Raw genomic sequence first — 18,781 nt, forward strand, 5'->3', positions numbered from 1 at the left:
TTTGGCACTTGTGCAATCAGCTGTTCCAAATACAGTTGGAAAATGGCGGGTGCAGAAGTCAAACACAAATATTGTCACATAGAAGAAGGTGCAATTAGATGAATGAGGAACACTAACTTCACTTAACGAAGGTTTATTCAGCACTTACACATACAAGAGCGCAGAACGAACTGCCTCCGGCCAGAACACATACAGTATATATGCAGCTACAGAACATTCCAGTACAATGATTCTTGATATTTGTGGATACTTCTAGAATGTATTCGAACCAAATACAGAAATTAAAACTGTACAGTCCAGGTGAGTTCTGAACTCGCGACCCTCCATGCAACTGTTTAGTATCATAACCAATAAACTAAGGCGCTAATCAGCTTCTTCTTCGACATTGCTCCCTACTTAAGAGAACAGCATCTCCATGTTACATCCTCGTAGTCTGAGAACGAGTCACAGGTCCTGATGACTGATTCTCACTCTGGTGGTGATCTTCTTAGAACTTCTTTTTCTGCTACGCACTTTGTCACCTTTCCGCTTGTTGCCTGATGCTGGAGCTTCGAATTTACCCTGGGTTGCAAGATCCTTATAGGACGTCATTTGAAGGATGTCGACCATATCTCTGATTTTTCATCATTCTGTGTCGGGGTTGAAATCTTCTACTTCATAAGTAACATCAGACAACTGTCTTTCAACCTTGTTGTTGTTGTTGTGGTCTTCAGTCCAGAGACTGGTTTGATGCAGCTCTCCATGCTACTCTATCCTGTGCAAGCTTCTTCAACTCCCAGTACCTACTGCAACCCACATCCTTCTGAATCTGCTTAGTGTATTCATCTCTTGGTCTCCCTCTATGATTTTTACCCTCCAAGCTGCCCTCCAATACTAAATTGGTGATCCCTTGATGCCTCAGAACATATCCTACCAACTGATCCCTTTTTCTAGTTAAGTTGTGCCACAAATTCCTCTTCTCCCTAATTCTATTCTATACCTCCTCATTAGTTATGTGATCTACGCATATACCTTATAAGGTCCAAAGTAGCGCCTGAGGAGCTTCTCAAAGACACCAACCTTCTGAACAGGAGTGAAAATACAGACGAGGTCACCAGGCTGGCAGACAACAGAGCGGTGACTCTCGTCACACCTTCGGCAATCGTTTTCTTGAGCCTGCAGAATGCGGAGTCGAGCTAACTACCAAGCTTCCTTATCTCTGGTTAACATCTGGCTAATGTAGTCATTGTCCATATCATCAGTATGTAATGGAGACACAGTGTCCATCGTTGTAGTCGCCTCATGCCCATGCACCAAGAAAAATGGAGTAAATCCTGTGGTGTCTTGTTTGGCGGTATTGTAGGCAAACGTCGTGAAAGGTAGCACCTCATCCCAGTTTCTCAGCTCAACATTGATGAACATTGATAGCATGTCGGCCAAAGTCTTATTAAGGCATTCATTAAGCCCATTAGTTTGCAGATGGTAGGCAGTCATCAGGTGACGAGTAATGTTGCACCGATGGTTTATCTCTGTCACAAGATTTGATTGAAAATTTTTACCATGATCTGTGATTAACGACTTTGGGGCACTGTGTTTTAATACAACGTCTTCCACAATGAATTTGGCTACCTTGGATGCTTTGGCTGTTTTCACGGCTTTTGTAATGGCATAGCGTATCAGATAATGAGTGCAAACAATAATCCGTCTATTGCCACTAGCAGATGTTGGAAATCGTCCAAGGAGGTAAATCCCAACATGCTGGAAAGTGTGTTTTGGCTGGTGGAATTGGTATCAGTCGGACGGGTGGTTTTTGAGGAACTGCCTTTCTCCTCTGGCACTCTCGACAGTGCAACACATAGTGGCGGACACTCCTAAATAAACCTGGCCAGAATAATCTCTTGCAGATTCTATCGTATGCCATAATAAACCCTAAATGACCGGCCCCAGGTGTGTCATGGAATTTCTATAGAACATCTAAGTGCATGTGTTTAGGAATCACTGGTAGTCACCTCTTTCCAAACGGATCAAAGTTTTTCTTGCGAAGTAATTCATTAACTACCTGAAATTGTCCTTTCACATCCTCTGACCAATTTAAGGCAAGCATAATTTGAGATATCTTGGCGTCCTTCTTCTGCTCAGCAGAGAGATCCTGGAGTTCAGTGAGAGAGTCACTATCTTCATCAAAGTCTTGATAGTCTTTCACAGGGTTTCTTGAGAGACAGTTGGCATCTTGGTGTCTTCTTCCACTTTTGTACACTATGGTAATGTATGTCTTGAAGGCATAGTGCCCACCTGGCAAGTCATCCTTTTGGATCCTTAAGACCTGTCAGCAAACAAAGTGAATGATGGTCTATAACAACTGTGAATGGCCTTTAGTAGAGATACTATTGAAATTTTCACATGGCCCAAATTGCAGCAAGACATTCTCTTTCTGTAGTTGAGTAGTTTCTCTCGGTTTGTGTTAGTGTCCTAGAAGCATAGGCTATAACCTTCTCTTTTCCATCTGAAATTTGCACCAGAACAGCACCGATCCCATACCCGCTGACATCTGTGTGTAGTTCTGTAGGTGCTCTCTCATCATACAGACCTAGTACAGGGTCAGTCATCAGAGCTTTTTGCAGCACATCGAAAGAATCTTGTTGAGCACCACCCCAGATAAATTTAGCATCAGCTCTTAACAACTCTTGGAGTGGCCTGGCTTTGATACAAAAGTCTTTGATAAAGTGATGGTAATAAGATTCAGAAGGATGTAAGGTGCAGTAGGTACTGGGAGATGAAGAAGCTTGCACAGGATAGAGTAGCATGGAGCCTCCAATTGAAAATTTATCATTGCCAACTCCAATGGCCATACATCATTATCCCCCACCCCATGCAAACTATAACATGGTGGGTCCTGTTGCCTCCTACCTATAAAAGAATCTCCCATGCCACTAGCATATGGGACCCTGTGTCCGACACACTTACACATTCTTCCACCCACTATGCCCAATATGACACATTCTGCCAGAGTGTATTTTTATTTCATGCATTCATTTTTAATGGGAATGCCTTTTGGCAGTTCCAAGGTTTCACCTATGAGTTTAATGTGAACTTATTACCATCCTGTGAACCCCTATTGTTATTCCCATAATAATGCTGATGGTTCATACCACTCCTGCTGTGTTGGCAGCACTGCGTTGGTACATGCCCTGTACACATATACACTCCTGGAAATGGAAAAAAGAACACATTGACACCGGTGTGTCAGACCCACCATACTTCCTCCGGACACTGCGAGAGGGCTGCACAAGCGATGATCACACGCACGGCACAGCGGACACACCAGGAACCGCGGTGTTGGCCGTCGAATGGCGCTAGCTGCGCAGCATTTGTGCACCGCCGCCGTCAGTGTCAGCCAGTTTGCCGTGGCATACGGAGCTCCGTCGCAGTCTTTAACACTGGTAGCATGCCGCGACAGCGTGGACGTGAACCGTATGTGCAGTTGACGGACTTTGAGCGAGGGCGTATAGTGGGCATGCGGGAGGCCGGGTGGACGTACCGCCGAATTGCTCAACATGTGGGGCGTGAGGTCTCCACAGTACATCGATGTTGTCGCCAGTGGTCGGCGGAAGGTGCACGTGCCCGTCGACCTGGGACCGGACCGCAGCGACGCACGGATGCACGCCAAGACCGTAGGATCCTACGCAGTGCCGTAGGGGACCGCACCGCCACTTCCCAGCAAATTAGGGACACTGTTGCTCCTGGGGTATCGGCGAGGACCATTCGCAACCGTCTCCATGAAGCTGGGCTACGGTCCCGCACACCGTTAGGCCGTCTTCCGCTCACGCCCCAACATCGTGCAGCCCGCCTCCAGTGGTGTCGCGACAGGCGTGAATGGAGGGACGAATGGAGACGTGTCGTCTTCAGCGATGAGAGTCGCTTCTGCCTTGGTGCCAATGATGGTCGTATGCGTGTTTGGCGCCGTGCAGGTGAGCGCCACAATCAGGACTGCATACGACCGAGGCACACAAGGCCAACACCCAGCATCATGGTGTGGGGAGCGATCTCCTACACTGGCCGTACACCACTGGTGATCGTCGAGGGGACACTGAATAGTGTACGGTACATCCAAACCGTCATCGAACCCATCGTTCTACCATTCCTAGACCGGCAAGGGAACTTGCTGTTCCAACAGGACAATGCACGTCCGCATGTATCCCGTGCCACCCAACGTGCTCTAGAAGGTGTAAGTCAACTACCCTGGCCAGGAAGATCTCCGGATCTGTCCCCTATTGAGCATGTTTGGGACTGGATGAAGCGTCGTCTCACGCGGTCTGCACGTCCAGCACGAACGATGGTCCAACTGAGGCGCCAGTTGGAAATGGCATGGCAAGCCGTTCCACAGGACTACATCCAGCATCTCTACGATCATCTCCATGGGAGAATAGCAGCCTGCATTGCTGCGAAAGGTGGATATACACTGTGCTAGTGCCGACATTGTGCATGCTCTGTTGCCTGTGTCTATGTGCCTGTGGTTCTGTCAGTGTGATCATGTGATGTATCTGACCCCAGGAATGTGTCAATAAAGTTTCCCCTTCCTGGGACAATGAATTCACGGTGTTCTTATTTCAATTTCCAGGAGTGTAGTTAAAACATTTTACCTTAGCCATAAACATACTTCCTGCATCTCTCACTCTTGTTGCAACATCATTTACTGCAAATTCCATTGCCAGTCTCACTGCTGCATGGAGTGTGCACCCTCTTAGATTTCCAATGCCAAAGCCCTCAGGAACGCATCGAGTGCTCTTTGCTTGGCGTCCTGTAACAGCACCTTGTTAACTTCATTACTCTGTTTTAATTCATACATAGGCTCATTATTGTATTGCTTCATTAGACCTTTTATAAATAACATTTATCCATTATCAGTGAGAGGCAGGTCCGCTCCACTCTGATATGGCAGGCTGATGATGGTAGTGGCAACTGGTCTCTGCCCCAGTGGGACGGTACTTGTGTTGATGCCCTTCAATGTTGACATCAGACTTAGGCAGTGAGCTGGTGACCTGTCAGTAGGCCAAGGCCCTGTCAGTGGTGCACTCCTCCTCCTTGGTGCGTCTGTCTTCTGGTGCCCATCTTCCCATGGGAGAGATAACTACCATCCACAAGCCATGACCCTATGCCTCCTGGCAGGGCTCTGGCAGCAGTTGGTACAGATTGCAGGTCCTTTGCACTGTGACACCAAGTCACCCAGGGCAGACTTTAGTAAGAGGGGTGGCTAACATGGCCCAGTCATGAATCCATGGCTGCAACTGGTGGCACCCAGTCATCACGTCATCTAGTGTAGCCCCAGCATCATGGTAGTGCTACTACAACAGTACCAAATGAATCTTATCAAAATTCACAGTTATTTCAATTTGAAGGAAGGCAACATCTGGCTTAGATCGCGTTTGTAAAAGCTTTGTTTACAATTACTGATTTTTTTAAAAAGAGTTACATCATCTGATCTGTGAACAGTGTACATAAGTGTAAAGCATCACAAATACATAGATTGAATTATTCTTACACTTACCTCAGTAAAGGTTAATACAAGTGCCTGTTTAGAGATGTAAATGTACTCGATATCTTAGCTGATATAAAATGCTTTGGCAAGTCAAAGTTAAAGCAAGTACTTCAGTATGTTTCACCAAGTGCATCTGTCACATATTACAAGCAACAGAGTACATCACTGATCAAGATCACTACTGAACTAACACACAGTGAAAGTTACTAGGGAACATATTGACATTTAGTCCCACTAGAGGTTGCTTGTGTATTCATGGCACTGTCAATTGCAATTTCAGTTACATAACTTTAATATAACTATGATAACTGGTATACAATTATAAAATTTTTGTAGCAGGAAGATGCTAAAATATTTTCCAGAACATCAAGAGCATACATTACTTCACAGAGGTAAAACAATAAGTTGAAAGAGATAGTTTCAATAAAAAGTGTTATGTGGTGTAGGTTATATACTTTTTTAAAGCAGGTAAAAGCTGAAATATAAAAGGAATATAACTATGTAGAAGTAAAGCACTAAGCCAAAAGGAACAAGATGTTGTTAAGACTGCAACCTAAGTAGTATTTCAACATCCTGTCTATATATAATGTCAGATATAAGAAAAAAAAAGCATGCAGTAACATTTATTGACAATTGTCTTGTGCAGCAGAAACCTAATAAACAACAAGATTGCTGGGCATAGAGCACAATATGTAGCTCATTACATAGGTGACCATTCAGTGTGAATACTTTCAGTTTGATTGTGAAGTTCACGATATTTTCATAGAGAAGTTAAAATATTATGATATTAGAAATCATTCCAGCAATGGTTTTCATCATCTGAAAGGATGCAGTGTGTTGTATTAAGGAATCCACTGAGTGTACAAAAACAAGCAGTTCCTTAAGAATGGTGAATAATTACTACCAGTGTTCCACAAGGATTGGTATTTACTTTGCTGTTGTTGTTATATAAAAATGATATGCCATCATATATCCAAGAAGCAAAAATAGTTTTCTTTGCTGACAATGCAAGTGACAATGCAAGTATTATTACAAAAAGGCTAATGAAGCAACCTCACCTCTTGAAAATGTAAATAAAATTTTACTAAAAATTAATAACCGGTTCTCTGCAAATGGACTTTCTATAAACCTTAATAAACTGCAGAACATGCGATTCTATACTCCACAAGGCCTAACAACAACATTACAAATAATTTGTGGATGTAAAACACTAATTGAAAAAGAATATTCCAAATTCTGTGATGTTTATATCAATAAGGAACTATATTGGAAGTTATGAATTATAGATTTTCTGAAGTGTCTTGTTAGTTCTGTAATGTGTGTGTTACAGATAAAATCCGACTTTGAAGATGAAAATGTCAAAAGTTGACATACTTTTTTTACTGTAATACTCTAATATCATTCTGGGGCAATATGTAATTGAGGAAGAAAATCTTTATTGCACTGAAGCTTGTACTATGGATAACATGTGGTGTCTACACTATAATCTCTTGCAGACTGCTGTTTCAATTGGTGGGCATACTGACAACAGCTTTCCAGTGAATTTACTGCATTATGAAATTGTCAACATTAAATCATAATTCAAAAACCACATTAATATAATGAATATGATAAAAGACCTACATTATCCTTTACCCAGCCTTAGTGTGGCACAGTAATGAGTGAGGCAATTAGCCATAAAAATTTTTGAGTCAGTTCAGTTACCCAGTGATGTTCATAAGTTAACTGATAATAAATTAACTGAAATCGTATGTACTTGACAGCTCATTCTACTTAAAAGAGATATTTATTAATGTTTAAAACATTGTTGTGTGTGTGTGTGTGTGTGTGTGTGTGTGTGTGTGTGTGTGTGTGTTTGGGAGTAAGAGACAGAGAGAGTAGATAATCTCCAAGATACCACATTTTTCGCTGAGAAGATGTAGTATAATTATAAAAGCGACTCATCGTAGTGAGAGACTGCAATTATGATCCATGGAACATGGAAGTAACTGAACTAAGACCCTTCCACATCTACACATACATCTCAGCTCAAAAAAATTCTGCAAAGTCAGTGTGTCACAGAGTGCAGTCATCATTTCCCCTTCTTCTTGTTCCATTTGCAGGCGGGGAAAAGAAATTTTCTAGTTTTATATAATAAAATTTACTAACAGGCACTATTTAACAAAGTGAACAAAAGGATGCCCAAAGGGACACGTGTTTGATTGACCCATGGAAGAGTGTCACAGGAATGCTGAAATTCAATACCCATCACTTTCCTTATAAGCTTCATTGTGCTCAAATGTAGTCATCCATTTTGCCACTCTTACCACATCAGTCTTACATCCTGGGTTACAAACAATGAATGACACAAGCACTGTTACATACCTCCTTGATGACATCCCAAGTAATGATGTGTACTTTTAAAAGATGTGCCCTTTGCTGTACTTGTTTCCATAATTTGTAGAAGTTCCTGAAGTAACCATTTGCTCTAACATGCCAGGTGACTAATTTTTATCTTATCGGCTTACATCATACAGAAAATGTATGGTATATTTAAAATGCCAGAAAAAATAGTGTGAATTCTTTGTGCCATTATCCATTTGTTTTGCCTAAAGTGAGAAATATTTTGTCAGTAACTTTCATTATTAATTTTGAAATATTATTGGCCTCTTTAGAATTGTGATCAACACTAGTTAGGAGAGAACAGAATAGATTCTCTATGTGTCTGTCTGATAATCTCAGAATGGAACTTGGCAGCTAAGATAATAATTGTGATTGACATATACTCACAACAAAATTTTTTATTGCAAATTTAACACTGTAAAAATGTCAGTTAAGAAAAACATTTAATTATTTCATGCATAAATCCTTAAATTTAATTATTGTCCCCAAAGTGTATCCTGGTGCATTCACCCTCTCTTACATTAATATGCATTGTATGTGTGTTTATCTAGGGTGTCCTTTTATCTGTGCCTGAAGCAACAGAAGATCTGCTTTCAATGAAGCGATTGTGGGTCCATGAGGTGCTCAGGGTTTACTATGACAGATTGGTGGATGATGCTGACAGAGACTGGATTTTTGATACCTTACATGATGTTGTAGCTGAACATCTGAATGAAGACCTTGATAAAATGTTTAAGCACCTGCTACCAAAAGGACAAAAAAGGGTAACTGGATGTTCCATTTTATCATCATGATGATTTAGGCTTCAGACTTTTAAGACTTAACCGTGGCTAATGTTTTTTGGCCTCTTACTTTATACTAACAGGTTGGTGAAAGTGAATTAAGAAATCTTATTTACTGTGATTTTGCAAATCCTAAAGCAGACTCAAGAAATTACCTTGAGGTTTTAGATTTAGATCACTTGCGCTCAGTATGTGAAGGATATCTTGCAGAATTCAACAACATGTCAAAGAAGCCTATGAATCTTGTTCTCTTCAGGTAATTATTTAAATGCACCTACAATATGGAAATCACTTGGTAAAGAACATTTTCAATAATGTTTAGTAAAAAAATGCTTTTGCAGGTTTGCAATAGAACATCTTTCTCGTTTGTGTCGTATTTTAAAACAGCCTCGCAGCCATGGTCTGTTAGTTGGTGTTGGAGGCTCTGGGAGGCAGTCCCTTACACGTCTCGCATCTCATATATCTGAGTATGAGCTGTTTCAGGTATTCATTAAAATTTTTACGATTCAAACATTGATTATGATTATACCAATTGAACTTTTACAATTTTAGTACTATTTTTATCAGACTCTCATAGCCAACTTTGCAAATCTCAAAACTATTGTGAGGTATAGAAATAAAAGTACACTCAGGATTTTCATAGTAATATATCCATTAAAATGAAGTGTACAGATATGCAAAAATTGCAAAGGATGCTATGAGAATACTACTTGTTTCATCTGTGATATTTGTGTTTGTGTCTGCACATATAAATATGTTAATATTTCTGCTTGGATTTTATGTAGAACTTCTATATATATAAAATACTACACTACCACTGGGTAATCCATAAATACACGAAATGATTAATTTTTTATTGATTCAATCCCTGTTAATTAAATACCTGATATTTCAAATCATTTGCCTTCATTTAAACCATGTTTAGTAAGAAACCACCATTTCCTAGAGTGATAATACTGAATATTGTATTTCTACATCTTTAAACGCATGCTCCATAACACACATTACAACACAGACCAGTTTTGAGCGCAACTTCAAGTTGCTGTGTTCTACTTTTTATTAATTGCTTGTTTTGATGAACAATCATTAAGGAATGCTACTTACCATATAGAAGACACATTTAGCTGCAGACAGGCACAATTAAAAGATAGTTACCTATAGCTTTTGGCTGCAGCCTTCATCAGCAAAAGAGAAACACACACCATTCATACACAAAAGCAAGCACACATCATGCACACATAACTGTCAACTGCAGCAGCTCAGCCAGAATGCAGCTTTCATCTGGGATGCAAGCAGCAATCTGGAGGTGGCCTTGACGGGGAAGGGATAGTAGTGTACAGGAGGGGGAGAGGCAAACACTGTCTGGCAGAGTGTGCAGGGACTAGAATACCAACAGGCAAACTGGCAGAAGGTTGTGGGGCAGGGAGATGGGGAAAAAAGGAGCAAAAAATAATAGGAGCAGGGAAAGATGGACAGATGCATTGGCAGAGCGTGGCAAACAAAGATAGCTGGAGACAAGAATGGGGAGGAGATGATAGAACAGAGGAGTTGAAAACTGTTTGGTGGAGAGTGTGGAGACAAGGATAATTCCCATCTGTGCATTTCAGTAAAACTGATGGTACAGTGGAGGAGCCAGATTGCCTGTGTAGTGAAGCAGCAATTGAAATCAAGATTGTTATGCTCCACTGCATGTTGTGCCACAGGGTGGTCTACTTTGCTCTTGGTCACAGTTTGGCAGTGGCCATTAATCCTGGTGGACAGCTGGTTGGTAGTCATACCAATATAAAATGCCGTGCAGTGATTGCGACAGAGCTGGTAAATGACATGACTGTTTCACAGGTGGTGCGGCCCCTGATGGGCTAGGATAAGCCTGTGACAGGACTGGACTGGGAAGTGCTGGGTCAGTGGATTGGACAGGTCTTACAACTGGGCCTCCCACAGGGGTATGATCCTTGTGGCAAGGTGGCAGACAGTTCTGCCAAGTATCTGACTCCTCCACGCATAAACTTTGCCAGAGTGATCTCATCCCAGAAGTTCAACACAATCTGCAGTTCTGCTTGAAGTATTAGGACCTGCCCAGAACCTTTCCCCTGAATCCATTTCCCTTCTACCCCTATGACACCCTACTCACTCACCTTCTATGTGCTCCCTAAAATCCACAAACCCAACAAGCCTGGATGTCCCATTGTGACTGGTCCAGTATGCTGAGTCTCACACCAGTGCCTTCTTAGACAGGCACTAGACCCCAGACCTAGTCTGGAAACAGATCTCCCGTGCCATTTCCCATTGTACCCCAATCCTCCCAATAGTCCCAAGAACCAGTCACAAAGGAGTGACCCTCCCTCAGGCAGTAGTACCACAGACTGGACCAACTGAACTACATCCTTTGCCAAGGCTTTGATTACCTATCACCAAGCCCTGAAATGAAGAACATCCTACCCAAGATCCTTCCTGTCACTCCTAAAGTGGTGTTCCATTGCTCAGCCAACCTTCACAACAACCTAGTTTAGCCCTATGCCACTCCCAATCCCAGTGCCTTGTCGCAAGAATCATACCCCTGTGGAAGACCCACGTGTAAGACTTGCCCAATTCACCCACCCCTCACTTCTGTGTCCAGTCCTGTCACAGGTTTATCCTACCCCATCAGGGGCTGGGCCACCTGTGAAAGAAGCCAAGTTATTTACCAGCTCTGCTGCAATCACTGCACAGCTTTTTATATTGGTATGACTCTCAGCCAGCTGTCCATCAGAATGAAGGGACACTGCCAAACTGTGGCCAAGAGCAAAGTAGACCAACATGTAGCACAACCAGGCCGTATACGACCCGGGACAACCGGGAGATCTAGGAAAAACCCGGGAATTTTTTCATCCGACTGCAGCAGCAGCAGCAAAAAAGAAGAAGAAGAAGAAGAAGGAAATGTGCCATATACAACAACAAAACACAGTGACCATACAAGATTCTGCCAACAGCAAAGTGTGTCAAAGGCTTAAGGAAGACTATGCAATGCTTCATAACAACAAATTGTCTCCGATGAGCCTGACGTGACAACTGTTTAAATTAGACTCGTTTGAGCAGTTGACTCACGTATGAGTAGTACCTTTTTTCACTTCTGGTTACAGGAAGTATGGCTGGGCGCCACTACTAATATTGCCCCGGTTTGGAAATATAGTAAATATTAGGCTGATGCCCAGAGCAGTTCTGGTGGGGAGATGGGTCATCACCACGTGACTTGTGTTTATGTTCAGTGATTTTGTTGCTTCCTCTACGTTTATTGCTTTCATGTTAAATGATAACAAACAGATTTTTGCGTCTGGGAGTTATCAGATGAATTACGGAAAGCTAAAATATGTCATTAGTTTTAATTTCCACGTTCCTGACAGTCAAGCATTAATCGCCTTGCACAACAATGAAGTTATTTTTGTTGGTTTTCTAAAGAGATTTGGCTTTCATTAATCTTTTATGCTGAGGCAGTCAATTTATTTGAAACGAAATGTTTAATTTCACACTATTGGCTAGTTTCAACTGTTCACTGCATTTCAAGTGCACGTATGGCATTATGCCATAATAAAGAACCAAACGTGAGAATACGGTACTGGTACTCCAAGAAAATTTACGTATGAATCTGGACATACGAATGTGCATTTTAAGCCGAATTATCCATTTTAGTATGGTTCACGAAATACTGATGCTCTTGAATTATCCTCTGATGTCTTGTTTCTTTTATGACATAATGTAAGATCTTTTAATGTTTTACATGTACGAACATATGGACTTCCTACGTCGTCATAGCTGCGTAAGCGCGGTGACGCCTGTTATCTGCCGCTATGTTCCAACTGCTGAAACGAACCTATTTCTAACAGGTCGCAGGAAAATATTGCGAATGGTGGTTTGAAAAGCTTTACATTCAGTCCAGATTTCCTTTTACACAAGATGAACTGTGTGCAAGAATGTACGACGAAATTCTTAAATCACGAACCGTTTGACTCTCATTTAAAAATCAATTCTTTGAGGACGACCATTTAGAAGAATTTCGAGCCCTGAAGATCAGACATTTACGTCATTATTAAAAATTTTACTAGCACATTTGTGTGATGTATCTTAAAGTGTACACGTGCAAAAAAGATCAACATTACATGTGGAAGCTTAACTTCTCTTCCAGCTTTAATTTAAACCATTAATTTTTCTATTTGTGTATTCGCGCTACTTAAGAGTGACCTTGCTGCTATTGGCTGACTACATCACGTGTCCTATGCCGTCATCAGCTGGCGAGATCACGTGACATGAGCTATGACTGGTTTACAAAAGCGCATTGCAATCTTGATTTCAATGTTTTCGGAAAGTGACATGTAGTGTCTGGCGGAATTCAAATTTATACCTTCGTAATATAGAAATATGCAGCGTACATGTCGCTGCACATTGAAGGTCTTTCAAAACGTGTTTTCCCCTCCTGTGTTTCATTTTCTAAAGTGCCGGGAAATTCTACGTCCGTATATAAAACCATAAACATTCAAAGGATTGATGAGTTTTACAGTGCCAGGGAAGAGTATACTGTCACAGAAAAAGTGTCTTTTCACCTGGGAGAAAGTGTATTTTTAACCGGGAAATCCAGGAAAAATCCGGGAATTTTTTTTCCTTGTCCACGTATACAGCCTGACAACATGCAGCTGAGTATAACATGCTTTATTTCAATGGCTACTTCACTACTGATCCATCTGGATCCAGCCCTCCACCACCAGTTTTTCTGAACTGTACAATTGGGAGTTATTTGTACAACACATACTCCACTCTTGACTGTATCCCAGACTCAATCTACAGTAACTTACTGTTCCCTCACCATTTACCAAACAGTTTCCTCTCCCTCTGTCGTATCATCTCCTTCCCATTTCTTTCACCCACCGTCTTTGTTTTCTGCCATCTGCTAGTGCTCCTGCCCATTTTTCCCCACCCCTCTCCTTTTTCACTCCTTTTTCCACACCTCTCTGCCTCACAACCTCCTGACTCTGTGCCTGTTGGCATTCTAGCCCCTGCACACTCTGCCAGACAGCGTTCGTCTCTCATCCCACCTATACATTACTATCCCTTCCTCTTCCCTGCCCCCTCCAGATTGCTGCTTGCATCCTACATCTGCATTCCAGTCCGAGCTGCCAGAGTTGGTGATCATGTGTGCATGAGGTGTGGTTGCTTGTGTGTATGAATGGTGTGTGTTTCTCTTTTGCTGATGAAGGTTGTGGCCAAAAGCTTTAGGTAAGTGTCTTCCTGTCTGAAACTTAATGTGATTCCTTTACAGTACATGGTAATCTATCTTCTCCTACATTATTGGTGTTTCTACCTGGAGTTTTCATTGTTTGAGTGCACAGGAACGTTATTTGTCCCACTGCTTTATTTTTCCTTTAAAACATCTAGTGCATATGAATATTGCAGTGTCAGATTCTTACCTGTGAGTTCTTGCTGCAGAAGATTTCAAACAGATGGAGATTCTGTTTAGGCCAGCTAACCTGTTGTCTGGATGTATCCTATTTGTACTACCAATGCATGGAATAGTATCCGACAGTGATATGAATTCCTCATCTTGCCTGAATATTGATAGGGAGCACATGTTAGAGGTACTTGGGTTACAGACCACAGCTGCAGCTTATGTCTGCACGAGGCTCAGTACCCAAGGCAAAAATGTCAAGTGGCACAACCCTCTGATGAGTGTTTATGGCTAAATACTGTAGCCCAGCTCTTGTTAGCCAGTTTCTTGTTAGTCTCTGAATCCCTTGTTACACGCCATTCAGTAGCAGAGTCTTTATCTTGCCTAATTTATACTTGTGATTTGTATTGCTCCCTGTTGCATATGTTTAAGGAAACTGCTACACTCTGGACTTGTTCTGGTTATCTGTTCACTTTGTGAACTCCACTGTCACATACCTCAGGAATTGCCTGTTTCATTCTGCTGGTCTCTGCATTACCACCAGTTTTTTTTTTCATAAACTTCGTTTCAAATATGCGGTGTAGGATAGAAAAATAATGACGGGAACTTTCTCAACGTGCAGCTATTCCACTGAAGGATGGATCGTGAGTTTCTAAAATTGTAGCAACAGCAATAGCAGCTGCAGCAGCACTGACAACAGCAACAGCAAGAAAATCAGTGGGACTTCCATAAACAAAAACAAATGCAGAAAGAGAAAGAAAAATTATGGAAATTCTGCCAGCAACAGCTCAGATTTCTGTTGTAGCTGCTGCAAAATTAACAACAGTCAATGGCTGCTCGGGAACCGGCAGACGTCATTCTGCCCATTGCCACAGAACGCCAACGTCCCTGGGGGTTCTGTATATACCGTTTTATATCCTTAACATTATACATTCACTTTTCCTCTCCCGTCACAGGATCTACTAAATATAGGGTTTTTTGGTGTATAGGAAACGGTCTCGACAAGCCTGAATTTGATCCCCATTGCAAATCAGTTATCATGTCCTTATTTAATATAATATTTTGGGAAACTGTGCCTTTCTGTAGTTTCTCCTGCATAAGCTTAAATTCTTTCCTCAAAGTTTCTAAGTCTTTCTTGTTGTTATCTAAATTGGAAGTTACTATAGGTGAAGATATATCAACACTTAGTTTCTCTTTAATCTTTCATGCTATTAATTCTTCTACTTGTACTTCTAAGCTATTCAAATTTATAAGCTCTGCAGTCATTAACTTTTCTTTGAAGTTCTGTTCTGCAGTTTCCACCCGTGATTTGACCCCTGAAATATGCGCCTATACTAGGGGGAGCAACTTATCTTGTTTCTGGACATTGGTTTTTAGCGTAGTTAATTCTCGTTCGACCACATCAAATGTAACATTACATACATTTTTCAAAGAGTCGTATTTTTCATTAAATTGTGTTTCCAAATTACTACATTTACAGTCTACATCATATTCTAGTTTTTGAACTAACCCTTTTAGATGAGCTTCATTTCTTTGTTCTAAATCCTTAAATAAAATATTTGTCTATTTACTCAGGGAATCAGACAATTATTTTTTCAATTCTTTTTTATTCTTGCATCTGATTACTTAGGATATTAACTTAAGCCTCTAGTTTTGTGTTTTGCAAATCTAACTTAGAGTTTAATTCTGCCTTCAGTTTGTTCTGTTTCGTGTTCTGTGATTCAAACTGCACTTTGATAAACCTCATTAATTCACCTAAATCTGGCCCCTGTGTTTCAATTCCCATAGAACCAACAGACTCTATGGATTGATGTTCTTTTTCCATTGTGTTTTGTTTTGCCTTTAATCTAGTTATCATTAAAAGTACACTCGCTTATTTCCACAACCCCCCACACTTCACAAACAATCAAAGGTCAGTAGTAGCTCACCCGGCGTTGGTACCGGTGTACGGCAGTATCAGCATCAATGAACGGTGGCATCGGTGTAGGTGGACAACGGCATCGGCTTTTGTGGACGGCTGCATTGGCGTTGGTGTGATGCAATGTTGGCATTGGTGTACGGCGGCGTTGATGTAGGTGGATGGCAGCGTCGCGTAGGTAGACGGCGGCGGCGGTTTTTGAGGACGGCAGTGTCAGCGTTGGTGTGAAGCGATGTCGGCATTGATATATGGCGGCATCGGCATTGGTGTACGGTAGCGTTACCGTTGGTGTGCGGCGCCGTCAGCGTTTATAGACGGCGGCATCGGTGATTCGAGACTAACTGCACTGTTGTGTGATTTTCCTTCTTTAATATTTCCCCTTCTTTCTCAGGTCCTTTCTTTACGGACACCATGTTCTTGCGGTGGCCCGGTGTAATGTTAAGCTCTCTCTATACAGCTTAAGCGTTTTCGTGAACTTACTTGTTGAAGGATGATGGTTCTGCTTTCTTGCAGCGCTGATGTCTTCTGCTTGCACCGGATGCTTCTCTGCTAGGAAGGGGAAATTTTCACTCTCTCGCTCTCTCTCTCTTCTTATTTTTTTTTTTTTTTTTTAAATACGCTACTCTTGGAATATCATTAAATGCACCAGAACATATTTATTTCCACTTTGTACAAAAAAACATACTGTCAACAGCAGTTCAGTGTCTAATAAACAGTCACTATTTCGAGTCTCTCCATTTGTTTTTTAACAATACAAAGCTACATTACTCTTTGCAGCCAACCATAGAGCTTCCAGGCCATATTAGCTTTCTTGGCAGGTCGCGCTGAACACTTACCAGCGCTGACGAATTACCTCCCTTCCAGTTTCGCCTGCACAAACAATAAATGGGTGCAATATCCCATACTCATCCTTACACCCTGCTTTAAAATAATGCGTGTTCGCAACGGCTGGAACACAAGTGTCTCCAGACTTTTGTAAAATTCTAGGGGCACTACACTGCAACAACATACGTTTATCATATTAGGCCCATTGTGCTGCCACTTACTACCAGGTACTCCATATCAGTGACCTCAGTAGTCATTAGACATCGTGAGAGAGCTGAATGGGGCACTCTGCGAAACTTATGGACTTCGAATGTGGTCAGGTGATACAGCGTCACATGTGTAATACGTCTGTTTGCAAGATTTCCAACACTCCTTAACATCCCTAGCTCCACTGTTTCTGATGTGATAATGAAGTGGAAACATGAAGGGACACATACAGCACAAAAGTGTATAGGCCAACTTCATCTGTTTACTGACAGAGACCGCCAACAGTTGAAGAGGGTCATAATGTGTAATATGCAGACATCTATCAAGACCATCACAGAGGAATTCGAAACTGCATCAGGATCCACTGCAAGTACTATGACAGTTAGGAGGAGGTGAAAAAATGTGGATTTTATAGTCAAGCAGCTGCTCATATGCCACACATCACACTGGTAAATGCCAAATGACACTTCGCTTGTTGGAAGGAGTGTAAACATTGAATGACTGAACAGTGGAAAAACATTGTGTCAAGTGACAAATCATGGTCTGATGGCAGGGTGTGGGTATGGCGAATGCACAGTGAACGTCTTCTACCAGCAGGTGTAGTGCCAACAGTAAAATTCGGAGGTGGTGGTGTTATGGTATGGTCATGTTTTTCATGAAGGGGGCTTGCACCCCTAGTTGTTTTTTAATGGCACTGTCACACCACAGGCCTACATTGATGTTTTAAGCACCTTCTTGCTTCCCTCTGTTGAAGAGCAATTCGAGGATGGCAATTGCTTGTTTCAACATAATTGGGCACCTGTTCATAATGCATAGCCTGTGGTGGAGTGGTTACACAACAGTAACATCCCTGTAATGGACTGCCCTGACAGAGTCCTGAGCTGAATCCTATAGAATACCTTTGGGATGTTTTGGAACACCAACTTCGTGCCAGGCCTCACCGACCGACATCGATACCTCTCCTCAGTGCAGCACTCTGTGAAGAATGGGCTGCCATTCCCCAAGAAACCTTTCTGCACCTTATTGAACATATTCCTGCCAGATGGAAGCTGTCCTCAAGGCTAAGGGTGGACCAACACCATATTGAATTCCAGCATTACCAGTGGAGGGTGCCACGAACTTGTAAGTCATTTTCAGCCAGACGTCCAGATTCTTTTGATCACATAGTGTATGAGGCACATCCAGAAAACAAATTTCTTATTTAAAAAAAAAAAAAAAAAAAAAAAAAAAAAAAAAAAAAAAAAAAAAAAAAAAAAAAAAAACAGGACAATATTCTTGCATGAAAAACTTCATTGGGATCAGGTACAGCAGTGTTTGAGCTATTTTTCAACAGTCACCAAAAGAAGTGAGAAGATTGTTGTATCATGGGATTGACTTTTGTATTCCTGTGTCATAGAAGTCTGCTGCTTGTGAATAGAACCAGCATGTGACAGTCATCTTCAGCTCTTCATCACTATCAAAATGCTGCTCATAGATCAGGAATTTCTTGAGGTGCACGGTGCAAGAAAACATGGACTGTATGCTGAATGATCAAACAACTTTCAGCCAAACTTGTGCAAAACAGTTGCTATGTGCTGACCAGCATGGGGACATGCATTGTCACAGAGCAGCACAACCCCTGCAGGAAACATTCCAAGCATCTTGTTCTGAATGGCACATTGCAGATTCCACATTGTTTCGCGGTAATGGTCAGCGTTCACTATTTCATCTCTGGGGAAGAAGTCAATGAGCAGAATGCC

At 41.7% G+C, this 18,781-nt stretch overlaps 1 protein-coding gene across 1 annotated transcript in view; it reads left to right on the top strand.

The window, feature by feature from the left end:
- Window positions 1-18,781, top strand: part of LOC126161364 (dynein axonemal heavy chain 7) — a 1,035,864-nt gene that overhangs the window by 557,971 nt on the left and 459,112 nt on the right. Inside the window, exons 33-35 of the mRNA XM_049917134.1 lie at window positions 8,449-8,661; window positions 8,763-8,935; window positions 9,021-9,162. Of these exons, the coding sequence (XP_049773091.1) occupies window positions 8,449-8,661; window positions 8,763-8,935; window positions 9,021-9,162 (528 nt within the window). The remainder of the gene's footprint in view (window positions 1-8,448; window positions 8,662-8,762; window positions 8,936-9,020; window positions 9,163-18,781) is intronic.

Source organism: Schistocerca cancellata, chromosome 2, assembly GCF_023864275.1.
Source record: "Schistocerca cancellata isolate TAMUIC-IGC-003103 chromosome 2, iqSchCanc2.1, whole genome shotgun sequence".
Taxonomy (NCBI): domain Eukaryota; kingdom Metazoa; phylum Arthropoda; class Insecta; order Orthoptera; family Acrididae; genus Schistocerca; species Schistocerca cancellata.